The following is a 20,922-nucleotide window of genomic DNA, read 5'->3' on the forward strand; positions in this document are numbered from 1 at the left end:
ATTAGAGGGATGACCCTTCATATTTTTCTCGTATGGAAAGGAAATGGCCGAACCATAATGGATGTGCTCGATATTCACAGTAGGTTTTCCGAGTCTATTGGCTGTCATTTATTCAAACCTCTTGACCTCGCAGGGAACAGGTTGAACCAAAACGGCGTGGGTTGCTCAACTTTCTTTTGTAGTTTCTTGTCTTGAGAGTCCGTTTGGTATTGGAACCACGCTGTGGCTGCTGCGAATATTCTGTCACGCAGCAGGAGCAGGAACCGGCTGCTGACTTCAGTTTATGTAATTCATATTTAATATAGTTTACGAGTAATGTTAGAACTCACATTATTTATATTATATTGTTAAATGAGAGGAGCATATGATTTTGAGCTGTAAAATTTTATGACCGGAATATCTTTAATGTCTTTTGGCATCATTTTACTTTTTTTTATTCTTTAAAATAAAATAATAAAATCAAGATAAAAATATAATTAATTTTTTTAAAAAAACTCGTATTAGTACTGTTGATACTATCTCCATTATAGTTGTTGTCGTCACCACCACCATATAGTTATCATCTCTATTGTTACTGTTTTCACTATATCATTGTTATTATAATTGTTACTTTTACTAGGTAGTTGGTGCTCGAGTGTCGTGTTGTCTGTGTTACATTGTTGATGCCCCTGCCATTATTGTTATTATTTTTATTTTTGCTATATTGCGGCCATTATCACCACCAATACCGTCATTGCCTCCGCCACCGACGAGAAATTATCATTATATTTATATTTTTAAGATAATTAAATATATTAAATATATTTATATTTTAAAAAATTAGTAAAAAACATTGAATTTTTAATTTTATTTTTAAAATAAAAAATAAAAATGATGCTAAACAACATCTTAATTTTTCTGTTCATGAATATTTTCAAAATAATACGATTAATATCCACATGTGCTTTTTTTTTTTCTGTTTTACATCTATTTACAATGCAGTTGGTCTCAATCTTTTTGAAAAATCTATCCACCTCTTATCCGTAATTCCCAGCAAGTTTTTTTTTTTTAAATTATTTATTAATATAATTTATATATTTATTTTATTTTCAATTTGTTAATTTTCTAATTTATTCTGTTAAGCAGTCCGTTGCTAGTGTTATTTAATGTGAGACAGAGGAAAAACCCTACGCAAACCCTCCCCTCCTCTCTCGAGTCGCCTTCTTCATTCTCGCCGCTTTCCACTCGATCCCGACTCCGTACCAGAGACAGAGGGTTTCGCGTCCTTCTACTACCTCCAAGAACTCGTCTCTCTCTCTCTCTCTCTCTTTCTCTCTCTCTCTCTATCTTCAAGAACCCCTGAAACGCTTCCAAGAATAAAGTAGTTGCTTGATTGGAGGGGGAAAAAAAAAATCCCTCTTTTATATATACATATCCAAGGCATCTTTTTGCTGGCCAAGAACGTCTAATCTCTTTTGCTTCTCTAACAATGCCGCTCGGGCAGAGGGTGGGAGACAAAAGCGACTCGCGGTATTGCGGAGTGGAGACAGAATTCGATTATGACATGCCTCAGGTCTTGACCTTCAATCTTTCAGGTGGCTTCGATTTCGTCATGGCTCCTCTGGTTCGTAGTATCTATCCAGCTCTTCTCTTAATTTAACAAGATTTTCTTGCCTCTCTTAATTTCCCATAGTCTGAAGTTTCTTCGATTCGCTTTGGTTGTTCGTCAAGTTCGGTTCCATTTTTTGCCGTTGTAGAATATCAGCACTTCGAAGCTATAATAAATAATAAGAATTGAAAAATATAAAAGAACATGTTATGCTTGGAGAAAGTTGGAAAAAATTACATAGCAAACAGGGTGCATGTTTTAGCATATATTCTGCTTTATCTGGACACAATGTCTTATGATGCTGGGTGGAAATCCTTTCAGTCGAGTCGAATGGTAGGGAATCGCAATAAAGCACGTAGTAAGAAGGTCTTAGAGAAGTTAGAGAATGGTCTAGTTAGTTTGTCAGTTCCAGATTCGCTGAAAGATTTTATGTTCACGGTTTTGCGATAGAATAGATAGTTATGTTGGGATGTAATGACTAGCTGTGTAATACCATGACTACTGGATATAGTTACAATAATGATAAATCAAAAATAATGCTAGCCAACACCATGTCCAGGTTGTGTATGCACCGGACATAATCCAACTGGTTTTGATTGAAAGCTGATGAAATTGGTCCCATGTCATTTGAAATCGAAAGAGGCACGTATAGTCATCTTGGCCTATGTCATTATTTCAGATTACCAAAAAATGAAGAAATTTTAGATAAAAGTACCATATACTGTTTTATCATATGCTCATAACGCCTGCATAGTATACATTTGCCTGTGAATCTGATGTATACTTAATGCATGAGCCACTTAATGTGGCAAAACCCACATAATTGAGATTCACAATTAATTCAGAAAAGGAACTTTTCTAATATCTGTAAGTTGGGTGGATATCAGGAGATTGTATTGTATGGAAACTAACAAAATATTGGTGTGCCTTTTAAAAAATGTTTAGCCTTTCCGGAAAGATATACATTTCTTTCAATCAGCTGTCATTAAAGTGGGAAAGAACTTAAATGTCAGTGGAATCCACAATTATTAAAAGGTCAATGTAAGCTGGTCTCTGACAATATAGAGCATGTCATTAGGCAGTCACATGATGTGACTAGTGCTGCAGGAATCCAAATATTGGTTGTGATGTTTTCATCTCATATCTCTCTAAGTTTCATGGTGGCCAATTAGCCAATCACATATGGCCAATTTGGCTATCGTATGTGGAATGGTCGGTAGCCACCAATAATACTGCTGTTTCAGTATTTTAGGAAGCCATAATTTTTTTTCCTGTCAGGTACTTCAAGTCATTTTCGTTGAAAGATCAGAAAAATACTTCATGATCCTTTTCCAACATGTGAAGATCTAGGATTGCTCATATAGATGGTTTTCTTTTCTAATTTAAAAACTTGCAAAAAATGCCATAGTTTTCACCTTCCAAAAAGTGCCTCGTGAAACCTTAAAAATGCAAAGGAGTGTGGCTAGTGGTTGAATGGTGTTTGGCATGTGGGCTTCAAGAGTTGGCCTTGTACACAGTAGAGACAAGTAGATATTGATCTTTATTGTATTTGATGTGCCCTTCTTTATGTCTATTCTTTTGCAACCTAATGCAGATTGATCCTAGTTATAGACCTAGTTCAGTGAAAAAGGAAGCCGATGGAAGTTCAGTTCTTCCAGCTGCAGCATCAGACTTAATTCTTAGCCCCTCACAGTGGAGTAGTCATGTTGTTGGTATGTATCACTGTATATAATTGTGGTTATTGAAAAAATTAACTCCATTAAATTCATACCTAGATTCTAATATAAATGTATGCACATCATTCATATCATCTTGAATGTGATATATTGATGTTTATATGCTCTAGATTCTTTGCAAAGTTCACTTAAAATGAATTCTTTCAATAACCATTATAACATCGTCATTCATATGGATTGGCTTCAATTTTGGAACTATTGATGCCAGTCCGTGCTTGGTTGAAGAAAGTGGAGGTTGTCAGACTGTCATAAGAGCATCTCAAACGAAGAAATGGGTCCACATTCAGTATTCCTGGAAGCTATGGCACCTCTTGTTTAGAGTGCTAGGCAAATGAGGATTCTAAAGCTGACCCTAAATAGTTGGGACAGCCTTGATGATTATTGATGGTTATGGGTAAGTTGCCTTGTTGGAGAAATGGTAACCTTCTCATTTTTTTTGAGAATAATAACCTTCCCACTTAATGGCCATATTTTTGACAAGTCATAGCTTGTAAATTGTGTATAGTACGAGTTCATAAGGTTTGACCATTATGATCGAATTATGGCAGTAGTATGTTATCATTATACAGTCACAATTGTAATGTCCTTGCTAGTAGTGAGACATTCGATTGGGCATTTTTTCGTCCTAAGAATTTCCAAAAGGTTGAATGTATTATATAGTATGTATGCTATCATTATACAGTCACAATTATAGTGTCCTTGCTAGTCTATATCACAGTGCCCTACTAATTTTCATTTGTTGTGTGAATCTTAACCTGTATCAAGCATTAATTACTTTGGGAGTGTTTTAATTGTTACTCTAGTAATATATACATAAAATATAAAATAGTTAATTGTACTAATGCTAAGGGACTTTTAATTGCTGTGCTACTGCTATGATATTTATTTAATGAATATGTAACTCAACTATTTGCATCAAAGAATCACTCTTTTCTTTCTGTTCCTGACTGCGTCTTAGATCCATTTTGACATCATTCGGGAGGGTTCTGCTGTTTATTATGATCATCTACTTCAAGTCAAATAGGTCCTTTTTTTTGTTTCACTCATCTTTTTTTTTAATCATGTCCTCCCAATATATCCTTTTTTCTTATATTTTACTACAATAAACCTGGTCACTTGTAGACCACTTTTGACTTTCTTCTATTTTCAGCTAATCTCCTCGGAGAATAGCGAAAAGGGTGGATCTGAATATTAACCTACTATCACATTATCAGGCCACCAAACAACTTCATAAAAACAAATATGATCTTTTGTATGCTTCAGTAGCTGGAATATCCATTTTCTGCTCCAGAATCTTGCTGCCACTCTTGGAATCTTCTGACTATTTTCAATCTACAATCTACAATGTTTGCAACTATATTAAGGCCAATTTTTATGTTCTTTACCATAAAAATATTCATTGTTCTGTCACTGTACATGGTTGTTAAATTCTTATGCAATATATGACACCAAGTTCATTTTGTGAAGAAAAATCTCAATCACTAAGTACTTCTTTGTTAATCAAATCTTAATTGAAGGATTTAGGAGGGGAAGAGCTATTGGCAACATGGTGGGAATTTTAAAAAGGATATTATTAAACTTGTTATACCATCTAAGGTAGCCTTTAACAGGAAAGTTGTGGAGGATGCGTAAAGTTACTCCATATTACTGATTGTGGTTATGGTCATGTTTCCCATTATGTGCTTATGTGCTGCTCTTTTGTTTTCTTTGTTTTTTTTCAAAATGACCATATTTCTGCACTCCTGAAGTCCAGCTCAACTGTCTTAACCCTCCCCCACCCTGCACCCACAGAGATATCTTCAAACCTGTGCTTTAGATATGAACTTTGCAGCGATACTAGACTATGAGCTAAGAGAACAAGTGCATTATGCTATGAGGAGTATATGTGATGACTGCAAAGAATTTAATGAACATCCAATATCTACTGAGAACATCATTGTTGAATATTTTTTTCTTGTTAAGACTGTTGTGGCTGGATGGAACTTTATGTGCTGCTCTTTTTTTTTTTGGTTTTGTGAACTGCTTATCTTTTCATTGCAGTCGCAAATTTGTCATCAACACCAGAACATCTTGTTTATTTTTAGTTCATGTATGGTAAACATTAGCTCCATCTTCTCAAACTTTTCTGCAAAAAAAATTAATCTGTCTTCTTCCTGCAATCATTAATGTTGTATTGGTACTTGAACTCTTCTTTTTTCTATGAAGTTGTCATGCACTCCACCTAGAAAGGTGAGGGGGTTCAGTATTTTAAGGGTCGAGCTTCCTGAGTTATTAAGTATTACTTGTCCTTTTCTAGCTTTATGAATCATTTTAACCTGTGCTGCAACCTAGCCCATCATGGTTCTTTTTGTAAGTTTGACCAAAGTGTTCCTTGTTTTGCCCAGGAAAGATTAGCTCATGGATTGACTTAGATTCAGAAGATGAAGAACTTCGGTTGGATTCTGAAATTACTTTGAAGCAAGAGATTGCATGGGCGTCACATCTCTCCTTGCAGGTTTATCAACTGATTTCACATATTTTATATCTTATCATAGTTTCCATTTTGCATTTGACGTTAAAATACTAACACTATACAAAAGCAGCTATATTTCCCAACTTTTCAATTCCCATAATAGCCCTAATTAGATTTCTTCCTTTTTAAACCATGCTAAACCTTGATAAAAGGGATCCAGACATTGATGTACTCTTAGGAGTTGTCCATGGGGAAGGCTCTCCTTGAGCTGGGATTTCCATGTTTCTGTGCATAATAAGAGTCCTAGATCGCACAAAATCTAAACCATAGTGATTTATTGGTCATTGCAAAACTTAAGCTTATCTAGATGAATAACATAATATACTAAAGTGAATCTTAAACAATTCTGTGAGGAAGGCATATTAGCACCTAATCCATGCTAAAGTCAATTTGTCTTATATCTAAAATCTTTAGTATTAGCCACATGCATTTGCTCATACATTTTAACTAGCCTGTTAAAGTAGTGCCTAATTTCTTTCTTCCATCTATCTATTTCTGTCACTTCCTGTATGTTCATGTATGCGGGCACCACGGATGCCTATTCTATGTAATTTACCTTTACACCTGTATAAGTGTAGGTTTTCTGCCTTCTTGCTCTGAACTTTGAAATATTCATTTATCCTATCTTTGTCATATAAGAATCAAAGAAAAATAAAGTCATTGCATTTGATTCCTAGAGCTCCTAGATAGTGGTGCACTCAAATTATCCGATAGAGAAAATGCATTTGCTTGGTATGTCAATTTCTTTATCAATTTTAGGCTTCTTACCTGAGTCTTATACGTGCACAATATTGAAATGGAATGCTTTAATTTATTACCAAATAGGTTGCTAATTTGTACGCCATACTTAAAAATGAAATTGAAAGGGATTTACTGGTAACACCTAATTTATCTACAAATACTATATTGTTCATCTCTATTATCTTTATAAAATTGTCATGGGGGACTTATAGGTTATAAAACTGTGATATGGACTCTGTAAAATGATTCCTTATATCAGATCAAGGGCTATGTGGGTTATATGGGTTATATGTTCTTTCAATTAGTGTTTCGCTCAAACTGAAACGTGGATTGTTACTAAATTCTCATATCAGTGGACTGAATTAAGATGCAACACATTGGTTTGGTCTGTTCAAACCAAGCCCCCACCCCTCCACCTCTTGTTTGCCACTGCAGGTGGGAGCTGGGGTAATAATTTTTCACTCAGCCTACCTGTGGACTATATCTCAAATAATCTGATTAATCTTGTATCATCAAATGTATATTGCAGGCCTGTCTTCTTCCTCCACCTAGGACTGCTTCTTGTGGTAATTATGCAAGATGTGTGAATCAGATCTTGCAAGGTGTAAACAATATGCAGGTATCCTCCTGCAGCCCAATCTCATATTTGCGTAATGAGGATACTATTCTGATATTTAACCATATCCCATTTTTTATGATATATCATTTCTTATGATCTTTTTGCTTTTAAAGTTGTGGCTTAGGGTACCATTGGAGAAGTCTGAACTCATGGATGATGATTCTGTGAATGCTAAAAATGATCTTCAAGTAAGTGTAGTATCAGTCAACTTGTGGCTATGTGACAGTTTGATCATCTGTTCTTTATATGCTGTTATGCAAATTTTAGTTTTAGCTATTTGCTAGTGGCTGTTAAAGGGCTGTTTGGATGCCGGAAGATCTTATCAGTCTGATAAGATATTCCAGCGGGAGGCTTATGCTTTGGGGAAGTCCCTGAATTGTGTAAGCCCAAAAATATCAGTTAGTAGGTTCCTCTCAAAAGGTGGTTTATATTGTCCCTGTTCCCCAAAATATTGGTTACTAGGTTCCTTTCCCCAAAATTTTGGTTACTAGGTTCCTCTCAAAAGGTGATTCATATTGTCTCTGTTCATATAACTTAAAATTCTTATCTTGTCAAAACTCTCCCTCCTCATTGCATTTCTCCTACTCAAACTCTCAAATCTTTAGCCACCTCTGGTTTATACCATGGACAAGCTCTCGGAGAATCCAAGAGTGGTCTAAGTGGATATTTTCTTCAGAAGAATTCTATTAGCTTGTCAGCCTTATTGTGACTGATATGTGGTACTAACATATCATTTAAGCATTGTAATGAGGTGAAGTTGACCTCTACAAATATATTGACAAGTAAATCAAATATACATCATTATTTGCTGCTTCCTGCAGAGTGGAAGAATGTTTGATGCATGGGAATTGTGGAATTCATTTCGGTTGCTATGTGAGCATCACACTCAGCTGTGCGCAGCTGTTGACATTTTGTAAGTGAGAAGTGCCACTATGTATTCTATTCACTTTTATTAGCTTTTTCTCCTTTTCCTCCATGCAAGTTCCCTAGTGTCAGGTAAAGGTTACAGTGCTGAAAGTTGAACCCTAAGTTTCAATGTTTCAATTGCTTCAAAAAACAAAAAATATTTCAATGTTTCAAAATTTGCTCATCAGGAGTACACTGCCTTCTGTTAACTCTCTTGCACGTTGGTTCGGGGAGCCAGTTAGAGCAGCCATCGTTCATACCAATGTAAATATTTTTCAAAATTTGGACATATAAATTTAGAATTTTTTTGTCTAGTTCTGTTAAGGTTTTAAAGTTCTGATAAATGATGTTTTTGATTTAATAGTCCTTCTTAACAAATGCAAAAGGATACCCTTGTCTATCTAAGCGACATCAGAAATTGATTATGGGGTTTTTTAATCATTCTGTTCAGGTAATTTTCTTATATTGCTATTCTCTGTTTTTTTTTTTAATGTGTTTTGCTGCATTTGTGACCTGTACTAATTTGTTCATCAATTAAGTTTTCTTAGATGCAATAATTTTTGAGTAGTTTTTGTTTTAGCTTTTTTATATCTGAAAGCTGATGTTGTCCACTCCATCCATTGTATGTATTTGTCCATACTCCCTCTAATCATGTTACTATGCTTTTGCATGTTTCAGATAGTAATTTCTGGGAGCTTAGTTCACAATGTATCTCAGGAAGGTTATGAGGATTTGTCTTCTAATAGTAATGATAATCATATTGAAGGTAAGGTATACAGGTTTTGCGTTCTAGCCAATTGGAATATTACAAATGACCTATGCTTTGTGTTGCTTGGAGTTGTTAATTGTTTTGCTTCTCACACATGTTGTTTTTTTTTTTTGTGTGTTGTCGACTGTCATTCCTGACTGTTTTCATACATTCTTAACTATATAGAGTTTCTTAAGGCTTGTATATTTATGTGGTTTAGACATGCCTGGCCAGCATCTGTTGAGGCCTTACCTGGATTATGTTGCATACTTATACCAAAGGATGGATCCACTACCTGAGCAAGAACGTTTTGAGGTAGCTTTCCTTTTAGAGTTATGGTGATTTAGTCTTATTTCTTCTACTCGCATTTCTTTTGACTTGTAAATACTATTATTATTGCAGCTGGGTTACAGGGATTTCTTGCAGTCGCCTTTACAAGTAACTTGATTGTGCTGTATCTTTTCAGTCTCAAGCTATTAGCTAAAAGCTTTGCTTTGTGTCTGGACCTTGTTAATGCTTCTCTTTCCTTTTGCTACAACAAAATCTTTTACTAAAAGTGTAACCTTGTTGTTGACATGTCTATTCTTGGAACAGCCTCTTATGGATAATCTGGAGGCCCAAACTTACGAGACATTTGAGAAAGACACAGTTAAATATAACCAGGTCTGTTTCGTCATTTGGTAGTTATTTTCTGAAAGTTTGTATCAGGCTCCTGAATCGCATGGCATAAGGTTTGTCAGCTATGGCTTTAGATATTGTCAGGTGTTCCTTGTTAATTAATTGCGTAACAAGTATTTCAAAATTTCTTGTTGCTTATGTTCATCAACAAGTATCTTATTTTGGAAAGTGCTCTTCAATATACCATGCTAATAGTAACCCAGGATATATGATTTTTGAAGTGAGATTTATAATGTATAAGCTTATAACTAAACATTTAGTTGAGCTACTATATCTGGAAATTTAATGAACTAAGCAAATGACCCAGCCCATATTGAGTGTCTACTTCTCCTCACTTTATAAACTTGCTTACCTAATGTGAAACTTTCCAGAGCTTACATTGGTTGTTTTACTTGGACAGTACCAAAGAGCAATTTGTAAAGCTTTGCTTGACCGAGTCCCAGATGAGGAAGCTTTAACAACAAGGACGGTGAGTTAGGCATTTCAGTCTCTTCACTTTTTCTAATGTCAATGAGTGCGGGATGTGTAATTCAAAAAATTATTACCGCAATAGTATAATGATCAGCATGGATGCAGTAAGCGATTCTAGCTCTATTTGAACACTCCTTTTATTCCTTAAAAGTGACATGTTCTCATCTTTCTGCAAAAAGGTACTAATGGTGGTAGGAGCAGGACGAGGACCATTAGTGAGAGCATCTTTGCAGGTTTGTTCTGTTGTCTTTTGTAGTGATGATATTTGATGAAGGTTTAGACTTTAGAACCTGAAGAAAGAGTTGGAATAGGACCATTTGGAAAACTTCAGATACTACTCTCTCGCAGCCTGTTAATTGTTATGTGCATACCATGGTTACACAAAAGTTCTGGCATGATACCAGCACCAGTACAGGTGCCCGGTTGCTGAAATAGCTTTACTGGTATGTATCAACCGTAATGGTCTGTATTGGTATGTACTGATGTGTACTGGCATTATCGTACTGAACATAGCGGTCAGCACCGATGGTTTTTCCATTTTTTGAAAGTTGTTAGTCTCGGTATGTACCATCGTACCGATAGTGTGCCGTTCTAAAACTGTATGGGGTTCTGTACTGATATTTAAACCTTGGTGGATACTAACAAAAGTCAACAAACTTTGACTTGTCTGTGTAGTTGATTGTGCAGGTTGGATAGTGCTAGTAGCTCAATTATGTACTGTATAACTGGCAGATCTTATTAAAGAGAAGAGTTTGCAAAAGATGAGAGAAAACCATAAATACGAAGCCTTCAGAATTCCTAACTCTTGACTGTTTGGGATCATTTTAATGAATCCTTCCTCCTAATCACTCTTATAAGAGCCCTTCAAGGGTCATATTATTCTCAATAAGTTCTCCATTACCTTATTTTCAGATTGTTCAACTCCTATTCCTCCTTAATGTACTTGTTTCTTGTATAAGTAAAAGACTCCATGCCTTCTAGCACTATTATACCTAATCCAAGATAGGAGCAAGCTTCAATGTGAAAACCTCTTTTATCCACAAAAATAATAAAAATGGCATCCCAATGTTTGAGGCTTCTGCCACTATGTGATATACGAAGGGTCATATATATGCAGCCTTACCCCGACACATGGAGACGCTATTTCTGTGTTTTAACTGTGACACTAGGTCACAAGGGACCAATCTTGCCATTGTGCTAAGGCCCGCCTTCCCGTTTAGCCACAAAATAGCAATGTTTACATCCTAGTACACTTTGAATGGTGTATGAAACAATTTGTGAAGTGTTGGTAGATTTTTATAAGTATTCTGCTTTCTTTGAGATTTTCATCCATAGATCTGGAGAACACCAAAATAATGGTCCCAAATCACATTATTAAAACTGGAGGTTCCTATATTTCCAGAAGAGCAGCACTTGGTCAACCTTGAGCATTCTTAGTGTGAGAGGTTTTCAATTGTCAGCCCGATTTATTATGAAGAACAAACAAGTGAAAGAAATCGAATCACTTGTATGTGTTCATCTCTATTGAAATTAAAGTGTCATGCCTTTTGCAACTTCAAAAAAAGACACTAAGCCCGTAATGCATTAGATTGCTCTTTCTATTTCTAATATCCAAAATCGTTCCATGCTGCTTACTCCAAGAGCTTACCATCCTAGCAGGCAGTGCTCAATATCATTCAAGACAAACAAAGGCTAAAAATTTGATCGAACTCTGTATCATCTGTGTCACAATGAATAGAACTTTGAGTTCTCAACACACTGTCATTTCAAGGACATAAGAAAACCTGTTCTTTGGCTAACCTTAGTAATGGAGCCTTTCTGCCTGCAAGAGGAAGTGGGCCACCAGGAATGGAGCCTTCTCGATCTATGCATTATTGCATAGACGTATTAAAACTAGGAACCATTGTTGTGCGCTAACAGGTTAAGGTTCAGAGGAGAAAACACTTAGTTGCAACATGATTTGCATAAATCAATCCTCTCCACTATGTAGGATATAGACATCATATATGATCTCTAACACAATAAATTATTTTACTCTGTTCTAGAAGGATTCCTTGAAACTGACAGTGCACATGGTTTCGCACTTCGCCAAGACTGAATTGCTTTTGGTGTCCACCTTACAAATGTGCAGGTGAAGAGCCTTTTGAAAGCACCTCATCTACACAAAAATTGTACAAAAAGAAAGTTGTTAGCATTTTTTCTAATTAAGTGATATTTATTGGAGAACTTCATTGGTCATGTCAGTGCCAAAGATTTTCTGTTCTTTTCTGCAGAACAATTAAACATTACCATGAAAAGTCCATCTGTGACATAGCATGTATTGATGGAGGGGTCCCTAATGTTAATTTTGTTTGAGTTTCCGTAGTCCCCAGTCTATCTCTTGAAAAAAAAGGAAAAAACCTTCAGTGGATGTTCCAAAACTTATCTAAACATGCCTTTTATTGTTATTTTCCTAATTCATGAGAATTGGTGCATCTGCATTTTATACATGCATGCGTGTGCTGGTAGTACACACAGAACTTTACCATACTCATGCATCATTGATTGCCTGACAGATTAAATTAGTTAGTATAATCATATTGTTACTATTATTATAACATGTGCTGTTGAACTAAATCTCAATATGGAGTTAACATACTGGCCAATTTCTGAGCGTCATCTTATGCCTCCTAACTTGGAGGATATGCAGGCAGCTGAAGAAACAGGTCGCAAATTGAAAGTTTACGCTGTGGAGAAGAATCCAAATGCTGTGGTGACACTGCATGTGAGTTGTTGGATCTTATTCTGAGTCACTAATTAATAAATTTAAGAATGAGACTGTGGCATGGGGAAGTGCACAGATACAAGGATGTCTCGAAATTCCTTTGTATTTAACATTTGTACAAGTTATGATCTTAATTCCTTGCATTCAATAAAATTGCCCTAACCTTCACAATAATATCTGCTTATGCATGCATTCAATAGGAGTCTTTAAACCATTTACAATATTGAGAAATTCAAATTTAGCAATCAATAGGAAACATCACAGGTGATCAATAGTTGGAAGTTGGTAGGTTTTTCTTCCTTTTGATAGCAGTTTTGCTGTCATGTAGTCTCATTGGTAAAGTTTATATATATAACTATTGATTGGTTTCTTTGGACAGAGCCTGATTAAACTGGAAGGGTGGGAAGCCATAGTCTCCATAGTTTCAAGTGACATGCGTTGCTGGGATGCCCCTGAGAGAGCGGATATCGTGGTATATGAGCTAGCTGACTAGTATTCTACCCAGATATTTCATTATTCATTTGTAAGTATTGATATGGTTTGTCTTGTTTAATTAGGTGAGTGAGTTGCTGGGTTCCTTTGGTGACAATGAACTTTCTCCCGAGTGTCTTGATGGAGCACAAAGATTTTTAAAACCTGATGGCATTTCTATTCCATCATCGTATGCCCTCTTTTTACAATACAAGCACCTTATTCTAGCTTCGGTTGCCTTTGCAAAACATTTTGCTCATGAAACTGGTTAATAATCTATGGATTGTCTGGCCAGATATACAAGTTTTATTGAGCCAGTAACAGCAGCAAAGTTGTACAATGATGTATGCCATCTATAAGCTCAAAATCACCCTTTCTACGTGAATTAGTAAGCCGCTGAGTTGGTATGAGCTTTTCTGTTGCAGGTTAAATCACACAGAGATCTTGCACATTTTGAAACTGCATACGTGGTCAAATTACACAGAATAGCAAGGCTTGCTCCTTCTCAACCTGTGAGGAGTTAGAATTTTGATTCTTTTGCCTTCTCAGATATGCATAATGATTATGTTTCAGATTCATGTTGATGTTATGATGCTGATCTGATTAAATTTAATCATTCAACTGTTCCTGCTTGCTTAGTTTCGATCTTTTCTTCCTTCGGCTTTAACGTATTTAAATTGTTTGTACTTTCTCAGTTATTCTCATTTAAACATCCGGAATATTCCGCAAAGAAGAGCAACCAGAGGTACAAAAAGCTGCATTTTGAGATACCCTTGGATACAGGATCAGCTATGGTGCATGGTATGCAACCCAAATTTTCCATTTTCTCTTTTCTAGCATGGTGCACCTACTCCCTTCCCCCAAACCCTGTCTTTCTCCTCAAACAGTAGCCATTTGGTATTGGATGCCATTTCAAACTCTGAAATAAGCTCTATATATAGAAACTCTCATCAACGTGTGGAGATCAAGCAGAACTTTGGGAAGACGCTTAACTTTTGCCTTGCAGATATACATGATCATGCGTCGTGCTAATGTGTTATGCTTTTGCACTCAGGCATTTGAACCAGTATATATATATATATATATATATATCATCCAAGCTCTGCTTTCATTCATCTTATGTCCATGGTTCTCTTACCAGGGTTTGCTGGTTATTTTGATGCTACCTTATATAGAGATGTTCATCTTGGTATTGAACCGTCTATGGCTACACCAAATATGTTTAGCTGGTACTGCTCGGATCTCATCAGCTCCTTCAGGTTATGATAACAACACTACCTTCAGTGATGGTTCCCTTCCTGTTGATCAGGTTTCCAATCTTTTTCCCACTACGGACGCCTCTGTATGTGCCTAGGGGATCTCCTATAGAAGTCCACTTTTGGCGGTGCTGTGCTTCTGCAAAGGTTTTTTTTTTAGCTTTTCTAAATGTCTTTGGAGTGCCCTTATCGTTAATACTTTCTTCATGTGGTTCAATATTTAAAAATCATTTTCTGCTTGAGTTCTGATCACCCTTTGTTTCCCTCCTTGCTTGTAGGTCTGGTATGAGTGGTGCGTGACATCACCTTCTCCTTCACCTGTCCACAACAGCAATGGCCGTTCGTATTGGGTAGGACTGTAATTCTGGAATGATGGCACGCTGCTCCTCTTAGGGAACCCATTCCTTAATAGTGAGAAGAGGATCCTGGGGAATGCAGTGTATTTTTTTTTGAAGAGCGCCACCCTTGTATCGTCACTGTATTATCCAGATATGGCCATGGCCAATTTTATTTACAACTAAAATTTGCATCACTTCATTATGTTTGGCATTCGAATCAGCTAAAATATGCATGTTAAAATTGAATATTTTCATGAACTGTGACTGCAATTGAATCATCCGGAAACTACATAGAAATTACAAATTTCATGACTAGGTGAAGAGTCGATCTGGAATTAAAAGGTCATAATGGTTGTCACCTTGTGTTCCGGTGTAATTGCACTGCCCTATCGATGAAACAATTTTATATTTGTTTTATATTGCACGGGTTTCTGGCTTTTGGTTTTAACGAACTTTGCTTGATATGGATGATTCTTCTGGACCTCTAGATTATGGTCTGTTGATTGTTCGACGTCAGGATCAGATCGGATTGGGGTCAGGGAGAATAAAAAACTTAGCCCCAACCTGAATCTCGAAGCCCGAGTAGGTACCAGGCTTGGGTTTGGAAAGTAGGTCCGAAATCCGGGCCGGGCCAGGCCAAGCCTGAGTCTGATAAATATTAGTTATATCTTGGACTGAGCCTACAACCTGACTTTGGCTGGCTGAAATGTTGAACAGGTCTAACCAAGAGACAAATCCAGCAGCATTTAGGTCAAAGTACTGCCCCACCTCAACGCAATTGAAATGGACGGCTCCCAGGAAGCAGCAGCAAAGAATGGTGCGGCTGGAATTTACCATTCCGCATTTCCCCAAATCACTATCTAGTCTTGGTTCATAAGTGATATTGAAGGCTTATAGGGTAAGTAGGTATCTGAAGAAATTAAACCCATTCCCCTCTCTTTTATTCTAAGCTACCGTACAGAATCAGTTAATTCACGGCCGCTGGTCTCCAAAGGCAAGAAAAAGGTGGCCACCCCTGAGACCAAGATCACGGATTCGAATAAAAGAATCGCTCCAGTCTGATGACAGCCACGAACCAAACCAACAGCCACGAGCGGGCAAATGATCCCACCAATCCTTCCCATCGAACTCGCAATTCCAACACCAGTGACCCGGACCGAGGTAGGGTAAACCTACAAAAAAAACAAACGCAGACACAAGTAGAGCTCAGCCACCAACTCTTAGATATAAAAGAATGTGCAGGGCTGGTTGGATTAACCATAGAATTAGATCAAGACAGATCATTCAACGACGAAACTTTCAGATGGCACAGGAATGTGCATCTCAAAACAGCAATCAGCACAGATGCATTATGTGCACTATCTAATTCTAGCTAGTGGCGGCAGCTGTGGTAGAAAGGGCACATCTCTTTCTCTGAAGCTGGAAGTCATTTGTATTATTGTCCTTCTACCCCCTTTATCCCTCACATGAAATGTCAAAATCACCCTATATCGAAATCATTTCATGAATTTCAAGGAAGATATTCATTATCACTGGCTTTTCGAATTGAGATATGATTTACTGAAATTTGAATGCATCATCACTGGCCCTTGTCCTGATGTCAACTCTCTATGAATTGGTGCCAAATTTTTTTTAAAAAAAAAATGCATATCAGTCAAAAATATTATTGATGCAGGGATGGTAGCTGTCAACTTGGATTTGGTTATGTCTGCAATGTAGTCTTTCATTGAATTCTTCCAGGCTCAGTACCACGTGCTGTTTTTGCGAATTTTACTTCATTGATTTATGCCTAGCATCGTAGCCCCTTCCGCCGAACATCATAAAACAGAATGTCATGATAGCATTTAGAAAAATGTTGCAAATTCTGGATACGGACCTCTGGAGCATATATGTATATAATTGTGAAGCTTCCCATGATACATGCCCGAGCACCAAACAGAAGGGTTGTCGTCAGTGCTTCTTCCTGATGAAATATCAGTGGGAGTAGAAAAATGCAACTTATAGAGAGCAAGCCTGCCATCGAAAGCTTGCGGCCGACCCTGTCCACAATTACAGCTGACAAGAGAAGCCCAGGAACCTCTGATTAAAGGATTAAATTTGAAGTGTTACCCTTCTTGATCGAAATAATATAACATGCATAGTTCAGATGTTATTCGATGGAAAAAGTAAGAATAGGTTATGATAATCCTACCAGCAAAGCTAGTTATAAATACATCTTCATATAGGTTGACATCCTTTGTTTGGATTGAGCGCAACTCCTTTGATGCGCAATCTGTGTGGTCATTGCTGAGTTCGGAGGTTAGCAAAACAATGCCATAGTACGCAAAGGCATTTCCAAAGAAAACCATCCAAATAAGAAGAGTTGATCTGATCAATTTTGGTGATAAAAGCTTATATAATGCACTGATTGCTCCTATATTAGATCCTATATCTTCATCAGTCGCTGTTTCAGACTTCCGACATGTGATTAAAGGTGATTCTTCAGAAGGATAAATATTTTCATCAAGTTCTGTTTTGTGATTAGAAGCAAGCAGGCCAGGAGGGAGGGTTGCCCTATTTATCTCAGCCACACTCTCCAAAACAACCATTGCATCAGCTGTTCTGCCTTTCATGCAAAGATACCTTGGTGACTCAGGCACGAAACCATAAAATAGAAGCAAAAGAAATGACGGTGCGGAGGAGAAAGCTAGTAACCATCTCCAGCCCGATGATGGCATGACAACCTGCAAAATATAAGGCAGAGAATTAAATCCTTGAAAAAGAACATAGCATCGCCCAGCCTCACAACATCTTAATGGGTACGATCATCATTTTAAGCAAGACCTATAAGCACATACTAACAACTTGAATTTTTGAAATGGAGATCTTTTTTCTTTCAACTAAAATACTTGCAGGATCCTTATTCGACCCGAGCGATCCAACTCATACAGATTTCTAGAGGTATCTTATTTCCACATTCTTAAAAAGCAAAGTAAGAAACTACATGCACCCAATGAAATGGACATCAAAAAGAAAATATGTGAAAGTCCAAGAATATTATCCATCATTATAAAGCCAAAAGGCTAATGCTATCATAATCTGATAGATATAATTTTAACATCATTAAACGATCGAAGAAAAGTTCAAGATAGCATGCTGTTTTGATGTCAATTCGTTTACAATGGGCAGTATGCATTCAAGACTTCAAGTCCACATGGGTCTTGTAAAATTGAATTCGAAGTTATCATGAGGTGCGAACTTATAGCTATCAGTATATATATAGTTCATGAGAAGAAACCAGAGGGACACTAAAAATAGTCATACCCAGGCAAGAGAAGCCTCCAAGATTGTGCCAATAGTCCAGAAGAATGAAAAAACAACCATCCAATAACCTCGATTTGGAGAAGGAACAAACTCCAAAAACCAAGAAGTGAGCACAGGCCCGCCTCCCAATCCGATACCAACAATAAAACGGAGACTAACCAAGCATAGATAATTAGGTGAAAATGCGCTAAGAAAACCAGCACCACTGGTGATTAATGCTGTAAATAGAAACCCCATCCTGAAAAAAAAAGGAAAAAAGTTTAAACATAAGAGACCTGCAAATGTGAATCCACCTACAAGCAAAAGTGACGAAGAATAAGCTGTAATTTGGCTCAGATTTAGAAGACAAAGAAAATTATGATGATTCGTACATTGTTCTAAGGATGAGGTTTCATTTAGAAAATTATGATGCAGTCAATTACGTATCAGCATCAAAACAGATCCTACTTGAGGGCATGCCATTTTGAAACACCTGATGAACAACCAGCATTATACGAAAAGTCCAAGTTTATAATTTTATTATGAGCATAAACATTGCTGCTCTTTTGCAATTTTTCTAGTTCATTTTTCTCCTTTAACAGTCATATGGTATTATACAACACAATTAAGCAATTTATATGGTAAATTTCATTTAATGAACAAGAATAGTCACAATTTTTGACATGTGCTGTCACACGAGTTTCTCTCCCTCTTTTTTTTTTTCCCCTTGTGGCTGATAGTTAAAAACAAGTACGCATTCTTCCAGACATGAGGCACAACAACTTGCAATAGGGAAAATGACCGAAAAGGCAGAAACAAAAATGTGGCCAGGAACAAACTATGCAAGGAAAAGAAGGACCTGCCTCCTTCCATATTTATCTGAAACTACGCCCCAAGAATATGCTCCTAATAGCATGCCAACAAAGACAGCACTTGTGATCATGCTGTCCTCATAAGAGGAAAGCTTCCACTCCATGCGAACAGAAGGCCCCACAAACGAAAGAAGCATCATTTCCATCGCTTCTGAAACCGAACCCATCCCTGCATAAGCAAGCACGAGGGCTTGGAATTTCCCAGACCTCATTGACAGCAAGGCATCATCCACAGTAAATGTTGCGCTCTCATCCCTCAACTGCAAAAAACCAATTGCACAGAAGCTTCAGTGAAACACTTGCAATGGACAATATATTGATGGCGGGTGTTAATTTGTCTCCGTTTTTGCATGCAAGCATGTGCATGTGCGTGTGTGTGTGTTGCAGCACCAATAACAAAGTACATCAAAATCAAGTTGGCGTCACCATAACCAAAGTTTATTGACCAAGAAAATCTGTTGAGAGCCTCCATGTTTGGAATTAAATCCTTAACAAGTCTACTGTGAGTAGTTTTCTCCAATGTGTGGGGAAGAAAGTTCTACATGCATCCCAAGGAATAAAGTTCAGGATAGGCATATAAGATAAGATCCTGTAATTCTTGATTCATCTTTTCAAGCCAATCAGTTGAGTAGGACTAGAATGAGATTCCTCCATGTTCACCTAAGGATCTTTAGTCTTGGAAATGCAAATTTAACAGTTTGTATAGATAGATGACCCATATTCGCCCAAGAAGAACAAGCCACCAAAGATCATAGGTTCTTGGAGCCTTTTTTTTTTATATACATAAATGAAAGAGGCATTTCTAGATTTTGAGGTCAATTATCATGTACCGAGCATAGCATTTTCCCAAGTTTTTATGAGTTCAATAATTTTTCCCCTAATTGGAGCATAATTCATTATTTAATAAATACGTCAGCGATACCGATGCAGCTCCCTTTCTTCAAACATGCCGAGTGGGTTAAGTTGCTCTTTCTTCTATGCTGAAACTTCTGTCCTACTTCAACAGCCACCATAAATTTACGAGAATTAATTTTGCAGAAAGAATCCACTATTATTCCCCTCTTTTCTTTTCCTTTGGAGAGAAGGGTTTCTTTTTTCGTATTTGCAGGAGTGGGGATCGTTTTGGACTTTATGGATGATTATGCGCTTGGTTTCATACAATTTGGTCCGAGCGTGGCAGCTTCAAACCATATTCTTGAAGGAAGGGAACGATTAACCAGAAAAGGAAGGCTCGATTACCTGTTTGTTACCTTATTCGTTTTTCGCTCTTAACTAAACGCCCGAAATCAAAACATGACCCCGCAAGAATTATATATGAGACATAAATCATCGGAACTCACAGAATTGAAGAACAGGCAGAAAGACAGATAGAGAGATGATATATAAGAAAGAGAGGGATATTGGAGAGAAAGATAGAGAGCCGTACCATCGTAGCCCTTCGTTCGTGGTTCCAAGCGAAGTCGCCTCCTCCTCTCTTGATCGCCTCCTCCTCCTGCTCCCGCTGCTGCTGCAGGAGCGTTTCGTCCTCTCCCGCTGGGCTTGGCCTTTCCGCGAATTGATACTGGTGCGTTTGCTAAAATTTGGGAGACTGCCGGCGGGAGATGCTTCGCTCGCTCACCCAATTCAACGCTCGAAACAGGGAACAGATAATAATAACAATAATAATAACAACGCGAGTTCGACGCTAGCTGGCGACCCATACCCCATATTTATAAATAATAGGGACATAGATTGGACGAGACCGGCTATTAGGACTCTCGTTGAAATATATATTTTTTTAAAACTAATATCGGTATATATAATACCCGAAAAAGTTATATAAAATATTTTTACATCCTTAATAAAAAAAGAAAGATTTTATCGATCGTATCTAAAACCTTAAAAATATGTCAAAAAAATTATTTTAAATTTCACCCGATAAAAATTAAATTTTTTATATC

The 20,922-nt window shown here is 37.1% G+C and overlaps 2 protein-coding genes across 3 annotated transcripts; one reads left to right on the forward strand and one right to left on the reverse strand.

Moving 5' to 3' along the window:
• The first annotated feature begins 1,156 nt into the window (after positions 1 to 1,156).
• LOC103712231 (protein arginine N-methyltransferase 5) lies at positions 1,157 to 15,143 on the forward strand. Its single transcript, XM_008798701.3, has 23 exons — positions 1,157 to 1,603; positions 3,183 to 3,300; positions 5,709 to 5,818; positions 7,107 to 7,196; positions 7,310 to 7,384; positions 8,018 to 8,109; positions 8,291 to 8,366; positions 8,467 to 8,553; positions 8,781 to 8,868; positions 9,071 to 9,165; positions 9,253 to 9,288; positions 9,445 to 9,513; positions 9,929 to 9,997; positions 10,179 to 10,232; positions 12,689 to 12,763; positions 13,143 to 13,235; positions 13,321 to 13,424; positions 13,530 to 13,578; positions 13,660 to 13,746; positions 13,930 to 14,035; positions 14,376 to 14,463; positions 14,544 to 14,637; positions 14,769 to 15,143. The coding sequence occupies exons 1-23, from the start codon at positions 1,469 to 1,471 to the stop codon at positions 14,850 to 14,852; spliced, it is 1,974 nt and encodes a 657-aa protein (XP_008796923.1). The 5' UTR covers positions 1,157 to 1,468; the 3' UTR covers positions 14,853 to 15,143.
• A 298-nt stretch (positions 15,144 to 15,441) lies between these two features.
• Positions 15,442 to 20,680, reverse strand: LOC103712261 (organic cation/carnitine transporter 7). Of its 2 annotated transcripts, XM_017844066.3 has the most exons (6): positions 20,409 to 20,680; positions 18,974 to 19,242; positions 18,132 to 18,369; positions 17,020 to 17,551; positions 16,705 to 16,907; positions 15,442 to 16,000 (listed from the first exon to the last, which is right to left on the reverse strand). In XM_017844066.3, the coding sequence occupies exons 1-6, from the start codon at positions 20,409 to 20,411 to the stop codon at positions 15,779 to 15,781; spliced, it is 1,467 nt and encodes a 488-aa protein (XP_017699555.2). In that variant the 5' UTR covers positions 20,412 to 20,680; the 3' UTR covers positions 15,442 to 15,778. The 2 variants fall into 2 exon arrangements, with proteins under 2 accessions (XP_017699555.2, XP_026662429.1); XM_026806628.1 differs by lacking the exon at positions 20,409 to 20,680 and having other exon boundaries at positions 18,970 to 19,107.
• Positions 20,681 to 20,922: the final 242 nt, after the last annotated feature.

The sequence above is a fragment of the Phoenix dactylifera genome, unplaced genomic scaffold, assembly GCF_009389715.1.
Source record: "Phoenix dactylifera cultivar Barhee BC4 unplaced genomic scaffold, palm_55x_up_171113_PBpolish2nd_filt_p 000243F, whole genome shotgun sequence".
Lineage (NCBI taxonomy): Eukaryota > Viridiplantae > Streptophyta > Magnoliopsida > Arecales > Arecaceae > Phoenix > Phoenix dactylifera.

What these genes read in the sequence shown, in the direction of transcription:
- LOC103712261 (XM_017844066.3), bottom strand. An exon ending in ATTTATAACTAGCTTTGCTG is followed by an intron (nt 16,908 to 17,019) that starts GTAGGATTATCA and finishes TCCTTTAATCAG; the next exon opens with AGGTTCCTGGGCTTCTCTTG. An exon ending in TATACATATATGCTCCAGAG is followed by an intron (nt 16,001 to 16,704) that starts GTCCGTATCCAG and finishes TTTTTTTTGTAG; the next exon opens with GTTTACCCTACCTCGGTCCG.
- LOC103712231 (XM_008798701.3), top strand. Translation starts at nt 1,469, where the DNA reads ATGCCGCTCGGGCAGAGGGTGGGAGACAAAAGCGACTCGCGGTATTGC. An exon ending in GTGGAGTAGTCATGTTGTTG is followed by an intron (nt 3,301 to 5,708) that starts GTATGTATCACT and finishes TGTTTTGCCCAG; the next exon opens with GAAAGATTAGCTCATGGATT. An exon ending in ACACCAAATATGTTTAGCTG is followed by an intron (nt 14,464 to 14,543) that starts GTACTGCTCGGA and finishes CCTGTTGATCAG; the next exon opens with GTTTCCAATCTTTTTCCCAC.